The 13,259-nt window shown below is 40.4% G+C and overlaps 1 protein-coding gene across 4 annotated transcripts in view; it reads right to left on the bottom strand.

Moving 5' to 3' along the window:
* Positions 1-13,259, bottom strand: part of JARID2 (jumonji and AT-rich interaction domain containing 2) — a 225,704-nt gene that overhangs the window by 119,006 nt on the left and 93,439 nt on the right. For all 4 annotated transcript variants that reach the window (XM_071736384.1, XM_071736385.1, XM_071736386.1 and 1 more), the window contains one exon: positions 10,455-10,590. In XM_071736384.1, the coding sequence (XP_071592485.1) occupies positions 10,455-10,590 (136 nt within the window). The remainder of the gene's footprint in view (positions 1-10,454; positions 10,591-13,259) is intronic.

Below are 13,259 nucleotides of genomic sequence, written 5' to 3'. Positions count from 1 at the left end.
CATGCCACTCCACAACCCCAGTCCACTCCCTCGTGACACCTTGTACAACCCTACCACTTACTTCTGACATGCACAGCACTCTGAAATGAGATCCCAACATCACAGCAAGGGAGCAGGCCAGGAAAAAAAAAAGAAGCAGATTACACTCCTCTTCAGTTCTCTCAATCCTATACACTTGTATCTGAAACACTTCAGTACAACCCAGATGCCTTTTCTCAATGTCCTATATGAGAGGACATGTTTCTACCATTGTTCTAGCACCCTCTTGCTAACACTGACAGCATTTCCACCCTGAAGCATAAAGAAAACTCCCACATTGTGAAGCAAGGGAAAAACTGTACTCCCTCTGTGCCATTTTCATCACTTTTAAGCTTCTTTCAATCTCTCCACATACACAGCAGGCACGACATAAAAACACTGCAGCTACAGTAAAAAGAGCATCTTTAAAAACAGCTGGCCATGCAAGAAATGCTTTCACCTCTCACAGAGGAGACAATCACTGTCTGAGGGAGGTATTTTAGGAAGAGCTTGTTTTTGAGGCAACCTGGCTGAAGCAGAGCATGCCAAGTTACAATTTACCTCTAACACTTCTGTTTGCACACAGGCACACAAAGACTAGGAAGAAGCTGAACTGAAATATTTTTAAGGTCAACCACTACTGAAGCTAAGTGAGTGATGAGTGAAGGGGAAAAAATGCAATTAAATGTTGGTGTGGTCCTGGGGCATTACTCTGAACAGCTGGCTGAGGTCAAACCATCTGCAGGAAAAGTGGCTTATCTCCTGGCTTCCCAATTTGCACCAGAGGTCAGCTGAAGAGGTTTCAGGAGTTTGCCAGCTCTGCCCCTCTGTGGGATCCTTGTCAGATTGCTCCAGCTGGGCTCCTTCCAGCTCTTGCCTTTTTCCATTTTAGCATATAGCTTGAATAAAGAAAACAAGATGAAGGCTTCCAAAGATAACGCAGTCTTTTACAAACAGATGCAGAACAAAGCACAGGAAATTCTGAGCAAAGTAAAAAATGAACGTTGCCTGTTCAGGGCTTATCTGGAATGAGTTAGTCTTACTGGACAGATCTGAAACATCACATAGTCTTGACTGCAATTGCAATGCTCTATAACTGCCCTGTGAGAGGAGAAAACAGGAAGGGTAAGGGTGGAAATTCAGCTGCCTCTAACTCTCAGAGCTGGAAACTCCTTCAGATCTACTCAAACAACACTTGCAAGTCAATTTTGTCACTGTCATCCCTGACGCTCTAAGCACAATGCTTCTACATCTACACCTTTGACTGGACCTCCTTCACAGTATTAAATGAACTTGAATTGGGAGATAAAGGACATCAGAGGCAGATTATTGAAAATGTGTATTCATCTAATTCTGGAAGCAACATCACATTAACTGCCTATAATAAATCTGTGCTAGTCAGACACACACAAAAAGATCAAAAAATCCATGTGCATTTATTACAAAATATAGCAATCTGCTATGATTTAACAGTATATGTGCTAAACTGTATTTTTCTGGAAAACATTCACCCACAAGCACTGGGAAATACCAGTTATGTGATCAACCTCTCATTATCACCAGTTATCAAAAGATAGTAGTTATTTGAGAACATTTTACTTGGAGATTTTGATATCAAAAAAATACCACGCAAACCAAACTAAAATGTGAAGGTATGAGCTCAGAGTGCAGACCATCTCCTAGGCTGTTATGAGCCATAAAATGAACATGACTAATTCCTGAAAGTTGTGACTGATTTTTTTAATTATTATTTTATTTTCAGAGCAGAAATTCAATGTTCAAATGTGGGTTGCTGACACCTAAAAAGAATGTAGTATCCATCTACTGGTATTTTCATTTTACTCCCATCACTACATGGATCCCCTAAGCCACTTTAACTGTGAACACCTATACTTAACAGGTCAAAGCCTGGAAACACAGGAGGTGGGGGATATTTGAAGTGAAAGAGTAAGGTGCACTGGCAGCTGTGTCAGACAACTTGCAGAAGTGGCTACTGTGCCCATCAGCAGTTACAGCAATCTATCACTTTTTCTTCACTATCTACTTTTTCTTTTAAAACCCACTTTACTAACAGGGTTGACACGATATGGTTTACAGCACACATGACACCTGCTCTGAATGAATGCAGCCTAATGGCCTTAAGAACATCCTTCTGGACCAAATAGTTCTCAATCTCCTTCCACTCCTTAAAACAGCAAGCCATTTCTAAAATGTCCTCCATGTCAAGGCAGAATTACTGTGGAGGTCGTAAGACACAAAACAAGCCCTTGAAGACTGAAAATGTCTTCTCTCTAATACTCTAAAAGTGCTCCACAAAATGTAGTCTTGCACTAATAGCTCAAAGCTGTCCCTTAAAAATAATTAGTGGAAGCCTTATTCAAACCTAAGCATAGACAAATTTCGGAAAATACAGTTCCCAAGGACTGATTACAATAAGCTGTATTATACAATTTGTCTGGATGACAAACTTCTGCTTTGATTTGTGATATTGCTTTTATTTCTTGTTACATTTTTATTTTCTTAAGAGAGTATGCTATTCCAGTGACTGGCATTTTCTTTCCCCGCTGCTTCTCTAGTATTACCCCTTATTGTCTCTCTTTCAAATTAAAAGCACTAGTTACTTACTGCACAATCTGCCAATCATGGGTGGTGGGAGACCAACAGAAGTACTGAAATTTAAATCCTCATTACAACAACAGCTATGCATTCCAACTTGCAGACCTCTGGTCTCCACTCCTACACTTTAATAAACACTAATAATAATAATAATAATAACCATCACCATCATCATCATCATCATCGCTGGGCAGCAGACAGACAAAAAGAGATAGAAGTATCTTTCTCCCCACTCCTATGCCTTCTGAGAACTACTGCTAATAAACATAGAAGCACTGTGCTCACTTTTTCTGAGCATACTGCTGGATTGCTGCCCTCATCTCCCCTTTGTGTCCACACCTCATGCAAGTTTTCCTTCTTTTCCAATAGCACGATCCAGCAGATAATTGATGCTGTGGAACTCCACCATTTACACCACCTCCAAACAATGTTTAATTTTGTTTTGTTGCCTATATAAACTACAAGTTCTCTTCTTACTGCCTATCAGCACAGAAAAGCTGAAGAAAGTGACTAGCATCAGCCACCAGTTCTCATCTTAGCAGATCACTTCATGAACTTCTTCCACCCCAACCTATCAGTCTGAAGGAGAGTGGATCACTCTTGTTTTTAACACACCAATAAAAATACAATCATTAAAAAAAAATGTAAAACAATTACAAACAAATTTAAATGTCTTTATCTGACAACCAATTAAATAACTGAATTAGATGCACTGGCTTTGGATTCTCACTTAATATTACAGCTAAAAAAAAGCAGCTTTGTACAAGTGATTTCTTACTCTAAATTCTAAAATAAGCAATCTAGAATTTTTTTCTAGACATACAATTTTCAACAGAGCTGGCAACCCTATGAGGTAAAACCACCACCATCCTTTTGGCTGTATATGCAAGTCAGAAAGATGCCAGGGTGCAAATTTTGGCTGGCTAGCAATTTTATGGCTGACAAAGACAGAATGAAGCAGCTTGCTTGTCTGCTCTCACGGGTGCTCTCTGGACTGCTGATATAAACAGTTAATCCAAGGCAGCAGCTATGGAGAATGACCCTGAGTCAAGGAAAACAAAGTTGTTGTCCTCTGCTGGGATTAAGGCAAAGTTCTGTTGGAAGGGCTAGTAATGAATTTTACCACCACTTCACTGCTGGGTTTTTTTGTTGCTGTTTGTTTTGTTTAAGAAATACATAAATCTAACACTACATTTGTGAATCACTTTTCAATGGATTTTTAAGCTGCACGTTATTTTTGCTCCTATTCCTGGCAACTGTTGTTCCTTCTAGCACCTGAGGCTGTGGTTAGATGAGACAACTGTGTCAATGTTAAGGCTATGCTTAGACAAGATAACTGTCCCAACAAAGCTGCTTGTACTATCGAAATGGACAAGTCTGGTTTACTCCTCCATCTTGCAGTCAAGGTATCTGTCCCTCATTTACACCAAACAAACACTTAATACTTATCTGAGCTTTTGATAAACCTGTGTGTTCCATTAAACTAGAGGAAAATTATTTATTTTTGTTAATTGTTTTTCTGCCACTTCAGTATGCTGATCCAGCTGTACTGTATAAGCAGATAAATGGCAGAGCCAGCACAGGACAGGAGGTGAAAGGAGTGTGACCAGACCCATCAGCCATTGCTGAACTCTCCCATCTTATTTATTTTAGGCCTACAATAACTCAGTCTCTTAAGATTATGCACATGCTTCTCTCTGCAGGTTATTTATTGCTGTTTTCATTTTCCATTACCTACAATTAGTAATTTGCAGGAAGACAAGATTATTTTTAGAATTACTTTGACTAGAAATGCACTTAGGGGCAATAGCAACTCTTCTTAGATGGCCATGAAATTAAGTTTTAAGAAAATTAATTACACAATTCCTCTGTTTCTCTGGTTTAAAAAATATCCACTTCTGCTATGTTTCAGAAGAAAATGATGATAGGTGTCCTGCATGAGAAAATTTCCTGGCAGTCCTGCCAAACACTGAAATTGTATTAAGTCAGGAGCACAATTTGGACATAATCAAATTGGGTAGAGATCACTGAGGGCGTAATTTGGCCTGCAGAATTTTTATAAACGGTGATAATGGAAAAGGAAAAAAGAGCCAGTGTCAGCCAATGAACAAGCAAGACCTTGGCAGGCTTGAAAATGAATTCTGTTCTAAAAAAAAAACAAAGAAAGGAAAAGAGATTTGGAAATCTTTAATGGAGCCCAACCCCAACATCCTGTTGTTTATTTGTTAATCTTTAAATTCACTTGACATCAAGCATTAAAGTGAAAGTGATGTTGAGTGCCATGACAAATCTGCTCAAATGCTTATTTTCTGAACCTTTCAGTTGAAAACATCTATATTTAATCACAGTCTAAAACTAGCCAAAAAAAAGCTGTTTACTCTGAATGTAAAGAGGAAATATTGCAAAGTTGAAAGAGGTATTTCTGTTTCTGTAAATGCATTTTAGAAATCCACTTACACAGACAAGGGTCCTTGGCACACTTACAATCTTCTACTAAAGCTTAGGAGACAGACAGACATTACCCACTGTCAACAAATGCAATTTCACATCACTGATGGAGTGAAAAGCTCCCTAGACAAACGTTAGCATAAAATCTTCTTCCAGTATTTAATTGCAGCCTTCAGAAAAAGGAGAGGTGAAGTTCACAGCATATTTGAACCATCACAGTGAAAGAAGAGAGCTACTTTCTTGTTCAGTATTAAGGGCTGGGTGGTGGTCCAGGCTGTTTGCCTGCACCAGCGAGGAAAGAGGCAAGTAGTGACTCAGGGCATGTAAGGGCACCACTGAGATAGCAGCACTTCTCCAAGAGCCACTGTGTTTTCATCAGCACAACTGAGAAGAGACCTGGCCTCAACCCAGAGAAGATGTGGTTGCCCTCCTGGCAGCTGCTGTCACCCCACATGGTTGGCTCATGGCAAATAACACAGGGCACTGAGATGAATCACAGCTTAGCTGTGTTTAGGAATTTCTACCATGATTATCCCTTTTTATGCCATGCATAGGGTACCATCTATACAGCCAGGGAAAACAAACACCAAGCTGGAGTCAGATGAACCCAGCCCCGATATCACCCTACCACTGGGCACCTTTGTTTTTATGCCATCTGCTGGGGAGAGACAGAAACCCCCCCATGCAGCAGACAGGAAAACACTTGAAAAAACATGCAGCAATGACAAAAATAGCTATTTCCATATAGCACTGCTGCCTGCCCCAGCCAGCCTGGGCAGCCAGAGCAGTAGCAGCACAGCTGGGGATGGGCAGAACCAGGCATCAGAGCAGGCTGATGGGCTGCCTTGGGGGCTCCTGTCCCTCTGGGCCAAGACAGTTTTGGAAAAAGCAAACATCCAGTAAAAGTCTCATTAGCTTTTGTGTGGGAATGGCTGAGGCTGGGAGTAGACCAGCACAAAGAAGAAAGGGGGACCACAGGCGTCTGTGGACTGACCACCAGCTCCACCAAACTGCTGACACTGTTCCTTCTTTAGTTAAAGAGCAAACATAAATGAATAAATAACTTCAACATCCCTAAATCTAAGGTGAAATATCTCAAAATAGCAAAATTACATATTTTTACCCATCTTCTGACTTACTAAATGAGCAAGAATTCCAACTTCTACCTTGAACGAAAGCATAGGCTTGCTTACATTTGATTTCCCAACTAGAAATAAAATGTTTGTGTTTGCCACAACATTAACCTAGCTGGCAGGTTTGGAAATTGCCATGACACCTCTCTAGGACAAAGCATAGCTGCAGAAAATGTACTATCTGCTTGAATAATTCCAGTGTCTGGTTTGTCATCTCTGTACGTTAACTCACCATGTTAAACAAACAAGCTAACTTTGGCACTTGCTCCATTAATGAAATTCTAGTACTTTTGTATCACATATTTCTTCTTCATCACAAGTTCTGAAGTATAGAATTTTAAATCTTAGGTCATAAAAATTTTCTTTATGATATACTCTCTTAAAAAAAATGCAAGCAATAATTATATCTTTCATTGCTTTTTACAGCCTTATCTCACATTCTAAGTTACACAAGAAGAAAATGATTTCCCAGGGGGCCTAGTTTTCCTTTTAGACGAGGATCTTTGAAAATTGGTATCACAATTCCAAACACCAATCCCTATTCTTAAAATCCTAATGCAAATGACAGGCAGCAGTAATCAAAATCACTAAAGAGGTCCCTCTGGGTTTTCCAGCACATGACCTTGTTTCCATAATCAGAGTCTCAGTATCCCATTTAGGGTTGCAGAAGGTTTCTTGACAACCTGCAGAAGCATCTCCTTCAGATTTTATATTCCCACACACAGGAACACAGAGCAAACAAAGCATACTGCAGGGTTTTAATCTGTATTCTGCAAATATCTAGAGTCAACATAAACACACATTCAAAGCATTCGCCGATACAATAGCCATAATACATCTGCTCCTCTTTCTTTGAAATCCTTCTAGCTTGGGATGGGAAATAAGAGTGAAGAAAGAAAAATAGGGTGAAAAATAATAGGTAACACAAACATGGAAGCAAAAATTATCAAGTGAAAAGTAGATACAGTAAGTAGGAGTAAGGAGACCTGCAAACACACCACAAACCCTAAACAAAATCCCCCTACTTCAACCACAACAGCCTAAGAAATGGTGTTTCAAGCCACAATCTGAAAATGGAAGGATTGTTTTCAAGAAAACAAATATCTTTCATAGTGCAGAAGAGACAGACGAGGTACTACAATGCATGTAATCTCCAAACTACTTTGAATTTTTATTTTTTTTTACTCCTGTTATTCAGAGTGGCAGGGAAGTCAACTGTCTCTGTGTCCATCTTATAGCTTGCAGAAACTTTAGTACAGAAAAGACTCCTGTTAATGAGTTCATCTCTCACATTTAAAATGAACTTTCTTTTCGCACTGTCAATCAAAAAGGCACCATTATTCCAGCTACCAAATCATTAACAGTGATGAAATACCAGCTGAAATACCACTGAAAATATTTTCATACAAGTTTAGTTATAGCTTGGCAAACGCTGGCGAAACAACTTTTATAGAATGCTTATGCAACTTCAGCCACTTAAAATCCATAAAATTTCTTAAAGACAACAGTCACAAGAAGCTGGTGTGTATTTTATCTTCCTCTACTGCCAAAAGTAAGTACTTCGTACTGAAACAAGTTACAGGTTGCAAGTTTATAAATAATTTAAGGGATGATAATTATAAAAACAGAACAAAGAAACTCTCTTGCACTACATATTGTGGCACTAAGTTCTCATCCTGCCTACCCAGTTGTTCACAGTCCCCTGAGCTCTTAGGAGTAGGTAAGACCACTCCATGCTTTCACATTGAGAACCTTTTCCCACCTTTATATTTGTAACCCAAAGCATCCAAACCAGAATTAAAAGTCAGGGGAGTCCAGATTTACAGAGGCACTGAACACATTTAACTTCAAACTAGTCCAGCTGGATTCACCCCACGCCCCTCCCCGAGAGCTGTGGGTGCTGAATATTAAGAAAGAGATGGCTCACATAAAACTGTATTTAACTGCATGATGCCTTTTGGAGTAACACAAGGAAATTCTGGTTGTGGCCTGAATGTTGGAACAAAGGACACATGCAAAGAAATATTTTTTACTTCAATAGTATGAAATCATGGATCTAAGGCTCACCCTCAAAAATATTACATTTTCCTGAATTCAAAATAGCTTGGCAATTTCTTAGGATGACCTGCTTTTCCCTCTAGTCCAGAAAGGAATGACCTGCTTTTTCATGCAGTCCACAAAGACTTGTCAATTTGAAAACATTTTAGTTTTTTTAAGTTTTAATTAAAAAGTTGTACATTTAAATAGATTTTCTTAATGTCACTGCACAATATCAATCCTCCTCCCTTTTGCAAAACCTTTTTCTCTGTTTAATGAAACACTCTTACACATATCAGTGGGGAAAAAAGCTTTTGGATGGTGATGTTGAAATAGAGCAGTGCTGAGACAGGATATTTAAATTATTTAGCAAACACAAAGACATAATATCATTCTGGCTAAAAAAACCAACCAACCAATCAAAAATAAAAAACAGAAAAAAAAATATGTTAAAACAAACAAACAAACAACAAAAAAACCCCAGAAACCTCCCCAAACCATCAACCAGCCAAAAAAAACCCCACCAAACTCCAAAAAACCTCATCACCTACTTCTCTGTGAAAGAGAAAAAGCAGCAAACACTATGGTTCTGAACCCAAGGGACAAGCTCTGAAGATACGAGCTGTGCTGCTGCCAGAGGAAGCCAGTGGTGTGCTCCATGTCTGGTACCTGCATTGACACAGCATTCCCAGCCAAATCACTTTTCATCTAAGCTGCCTTTGGAGAAACAAGGCACCATAAAAACCTCAGTCATCCTGTAACCTGGCACACCATCAAAGCCTCCTAACACACAATTACTGTGCTTCACGCCTTTTAGACTTTTTTCCTTTGACTAAACAAAACCCCCACAATGGAGTAAGAAACTTTCCAAGAGAAATTGTGCTTGACAGAAGATCAATGATGCAGAGGTGTTGGAGGGAAAAAAGCCAGTGCTGTTTTGTGTACACCTCCACGCTTATTAATGTCTGGCTGCTAAAGCTAGATGCCCCTTCCCATAAGATCAGTATTTGATATTATCACTGAACTCAGCAGTCTGAGGTCTTCTTTAATCTCATTAAGGAGTTTCCAATTCCTTACGCAATACAGTAACTTCACCGTGCTGCCTGTCGTTATTCAGCTGTTCCCCAAGGTTTTTTCCCCTCATTGGCAATAATGCTCAGTGAAAATGCAGTGAAATTTGACTCACCATGTCAAAAAAGAAAGCTACTTATTTGTAAGAATAATCTACCAAGTAAGCACCCAGCTGCTGCTTTAATGCATTAGCACATGTATAGTTATGCACATGCCTAAAAGGAACTGCCATAAACCTCCATAAAGAAACAAATAAGCTCTTGTGGGTGAAGAGAAAATCTTAAGCTTGCCCAGAAATCTGAATCCTGCTAATCATCACTTTCAAGGCTCAAGCCAGCATGACAAAGCCTTTTCAAGAAAGGTTCCTGTGTCAGGGACTGAATCTGAAAGAGAGACATTTTATATTCACCTCTTGGGACACCATGGCATTTTTAAGCAAGCCGTAAGGGAAGGGGGAGCAACAGATAATAATCGTCCAAAGGATTAAAGAAGTAAAATTAAAGTTCTTTCAAGCATCTGTAATGTAAGCTGGTCTGCATCTCCTCTTGAAACTTTCTAACAACTGCTCTGTGACCTGCTAAACTAGGAGAGTCCAATGTCCCAGCATTAGTTTTCCTATCAGTCCTTTAAATCTTTTTATGACTCCTGTGCTGCCTCACCTCTGAACAATAGACAACATGGGCTGAGATCACCCCAGAATTACAGGTGCTTGGTTGGCCAGTTTCTTGCATCTAAATGACAGAGTAGGTAAATTCTGTCCCACCTTGTCCTTCCCCGAGGTAACTGAAGCTAATTACCTGTAAATGAATACCTTCTCTGTTGACATACTCAGCACATCAGGGAGCAGACTGACCAGAAGAGCCTCCTTTTTTACCAAGCAGCAGCCTGTCCCTGTCTTCTTGACTGACACACCTACCACCCTCCACCCTGACCTCCATCTGAATCAGTTCGCCAGAAACCAAAACATAGGGATTGTTCAAGCCGGGCATTTTAAACACTTCAAGAAACTCGTTCTTCTGTGGAGATCAAAAAGGCACAGTGCATGCCAGATGGTGCACTGGCCCCCCTTCCTCACTGCAGCAGAAGAACCACTTTGAAAAGGACTGAGTCCTTCCACAGGGCTCAACTCACCGTTCACTGCCTTGAGGCTCCCGCTGATGCCATCGCCGTGCTGCCGCTTCTGCGCGTTCTTGAACTCCTTCAGAGATAAATAAAGGACCTTCCGCACCACCCTCTCCTCTGACCAGGGAATCCCATCGCTGTCATCCTAAAGAAGACAGAAATGGAAAGGAGACATTAGACACACACACCTGAAACAAAAGCAAAGCAAGCAAGAGCCTAGGGTAGACAAATTATTTTTAATTAAAAAAAAAAAAAAAAAGATGCTGAGGAAAAATATCGTGCAGCAAAATGCAACCTAAATTTGACCAGCTCTAAAGGAGAACAGAAATATCCTAAAACTATAATCAAATAGATGCATCATAAAGTAAGAGTCTGGATGCCTCTAATCCTTTATCCTGCAAACAGCAATATTAATTTAATAGGTTTTAAGACAAGTGGTGAAGCTTTCCTGTTAAAATCGTCATAATGTAGCCCTCACAGAGAAATTTATCGCAGTCAGAAAGTTCTATTCCTGGGGGGTTGAGAGTGGGCACCAAGTTGAATGTTGCAGAAATATAAGAGTTAAGTTTTGTGAACTAACTTCCTGTTGCCCTTTTGGGGTCTTGATTAATGCCTCTTGGCTCACAATTGATTTTTTTTTTTGAGAATTTGTACATTGATAACAATGAAGTAATTCTAAATTTATCTCAGTGTAAAGCCAAGTGGAATTTGGCCCATGGGGCATATGTTTTCTGCTTTATTTATAGGAGACAAATATACTGTCAAAAGTAATACTAGTGTATGTCATATTTAGTACTTGCTTTAGTTAAAATATTAATTCCCTGGAAAAGCATTTCCCTAAAGCATTTAGCATTCAAATAAATTAAGTCAGCAAATTGATATAAAGACGTAAGTGAGATCAGGTAAGTCATCATATTTTCATAAGCCCTGTAATTGTCTTGGGGTCTTTAAAAATCACTATTTGAGCACTTCTGCCCTTGAATTCCTCAAGGGCTACATCATTGCCAAGCAAAAAGATTAACATTTCTAGGCAGACCTTATTAGGTAAGCGTACCACAGCATACTGCCACACTGCACTGGAAACCCCAAAATCCCCATAAGTGATTCCCACCAAGAGGCAGGACATTTATACCACCCTGTGTGTCAAAAAAGTGACCAATACCACCAAAACCATTAACTTAAAAAAAAAAAAAATTAAAAATTTTTTTTTTTTTAAATCACAGAATTATAGAACAGTTTTGTCTAGAAAGGACTTTCAAAGCTCATCTAGTCCAACACCCCTGCAGTGAGTAGGAACATCCTCAACTAGATCGAGTTGCTTAGAGCCCCGTCCAACTTGACCTTGAATGTTTCCAGGGATGGGGCACCTACCACCTCTCTGGGGAACTTTTTCCTCGTGGTAAAAAATTTCTTCCTTGTATCTAGTCTATGTCTCCCCTTGTTTAGTTTAAAACCAGTATATATTGTACTGCTGCTACAGGCCCTACTAAAAAGAGCCAACCCCACAACTCCAACTCTCTCAGCCTGTCTTCACAGGAGAGATAATCCAGTCCTCTGATCTTTTTTGCGGCCCTCCTCTGGACCCACTCCAACACGTCTCTATCTTTCCTGTGCCAAGGACTCCAGAACTGGACACAGTTCTCCAAGTGGGGTCTCCAAGTGAGCATGGAGTAGAGGGGAAGAATCATGTCCCTTGATCTGCTGTTCCCTCTTATTTTGATACAGCCCAGAATACAGTTGGCTTTCTGGGCTGTGTACACATTTCCAGCTCGTGTCCAGCTTTTCATCCATCAGTACCCCCAAGTCATTCTCTGCAGGGTTTCTCTCACTCTGTGCATCCCCCAGCCTGTACCAATACTGGGGGTCACCCCAACCCATGTAGAGGACATTACACTTGGCCTTGTTGAATCTCACGAGGTTCCCACATGGCCAGTTCTCGAGTTTGTAAAATAAGCATAGTTTAGGGTGACCAAGCTTTTTCTTTGCTCCTCTAGTGAGGCACTGGCATTCAGTTGCAGCACTGTGATCAAAAACATTCTCCCCCAAAAGAAAAAATACTGTTTGGCAAATTAATGTGAGGGGAAGAGGAGGAGGGTGGGGGAGAGGAGCAGGGGGGAGGCAACACAATGCGTGCCATGACAGGAGCCAGCATTTTGGCAGTGGGATGCACATTTCATACAAGGGATGAGCTTCTCTACTTTGAAGAAGGCCGAGCTACGCGAAGGGAGCTTTCAAGTGCATGCAGCTCTGCAACAAGAAACCAAATTTTGTAGCCCAAACCCTACAGCAACCAAAAAAAACCCCAAAAACAAAACAAAAAAACCTCCAGGAAAGCATTTTAAAAAGACTGGTACATCCAGCTATTTATTCAACAGAGATTTACACAAACAACCCCTGCTGACCATTTTGCTGCCAACACAAGTTCAGCCCTAGCCAGAAGTGACAGGGAATATGGGAGGGCTGCGGCCTGCTTGATTTTAACACAGCTTACCCAAAGACACCCCATTTTGGTTCCAATTGTCTCCAAGTCTGGAGAGGAAATTTGGACAGGAATCCCACGGGCCTGGCAAGATGTCACTCCTTCCTGTTGTCACAGAAACTACTTACTAAAACCACAGGTAATTGTGCTAGGATATGGGAATAAACACCTCTGGCACCAGCCTGTGTTACAGACATAGGCCTGAGGACATCACTCATTCCCTTCACCTGCATTTCTAGAAATTCCTAATATAATGGGCAGCAAATGTGAGAGAAAAAGGATGAAAGTTCCCCCTGGCCAGGAATGCTGCTTCTGACCAAATCCTAGATGAGTCA

This window comes from Heliangelus exortis, chromosome 2 (assembly GCF_036169615.1).
Source record: "Heliangelus exortis chromosome 2, bHelExo1.hap1, whole genome shotgun sequence".
In the NCBI taxonomy this organism is placed as follows: domain Eukaryota; kingdom Metazoa; phylum Chordata; class Aves; order Apodiformes; family Trochilidae; genus Heliangelus; species Heliangelus exortis.
The sequence above is the reverse complement of the archived record's forward strand: the minus strand, read 5'-3'. Positions and strand labels throughout refer to the sequence as shown.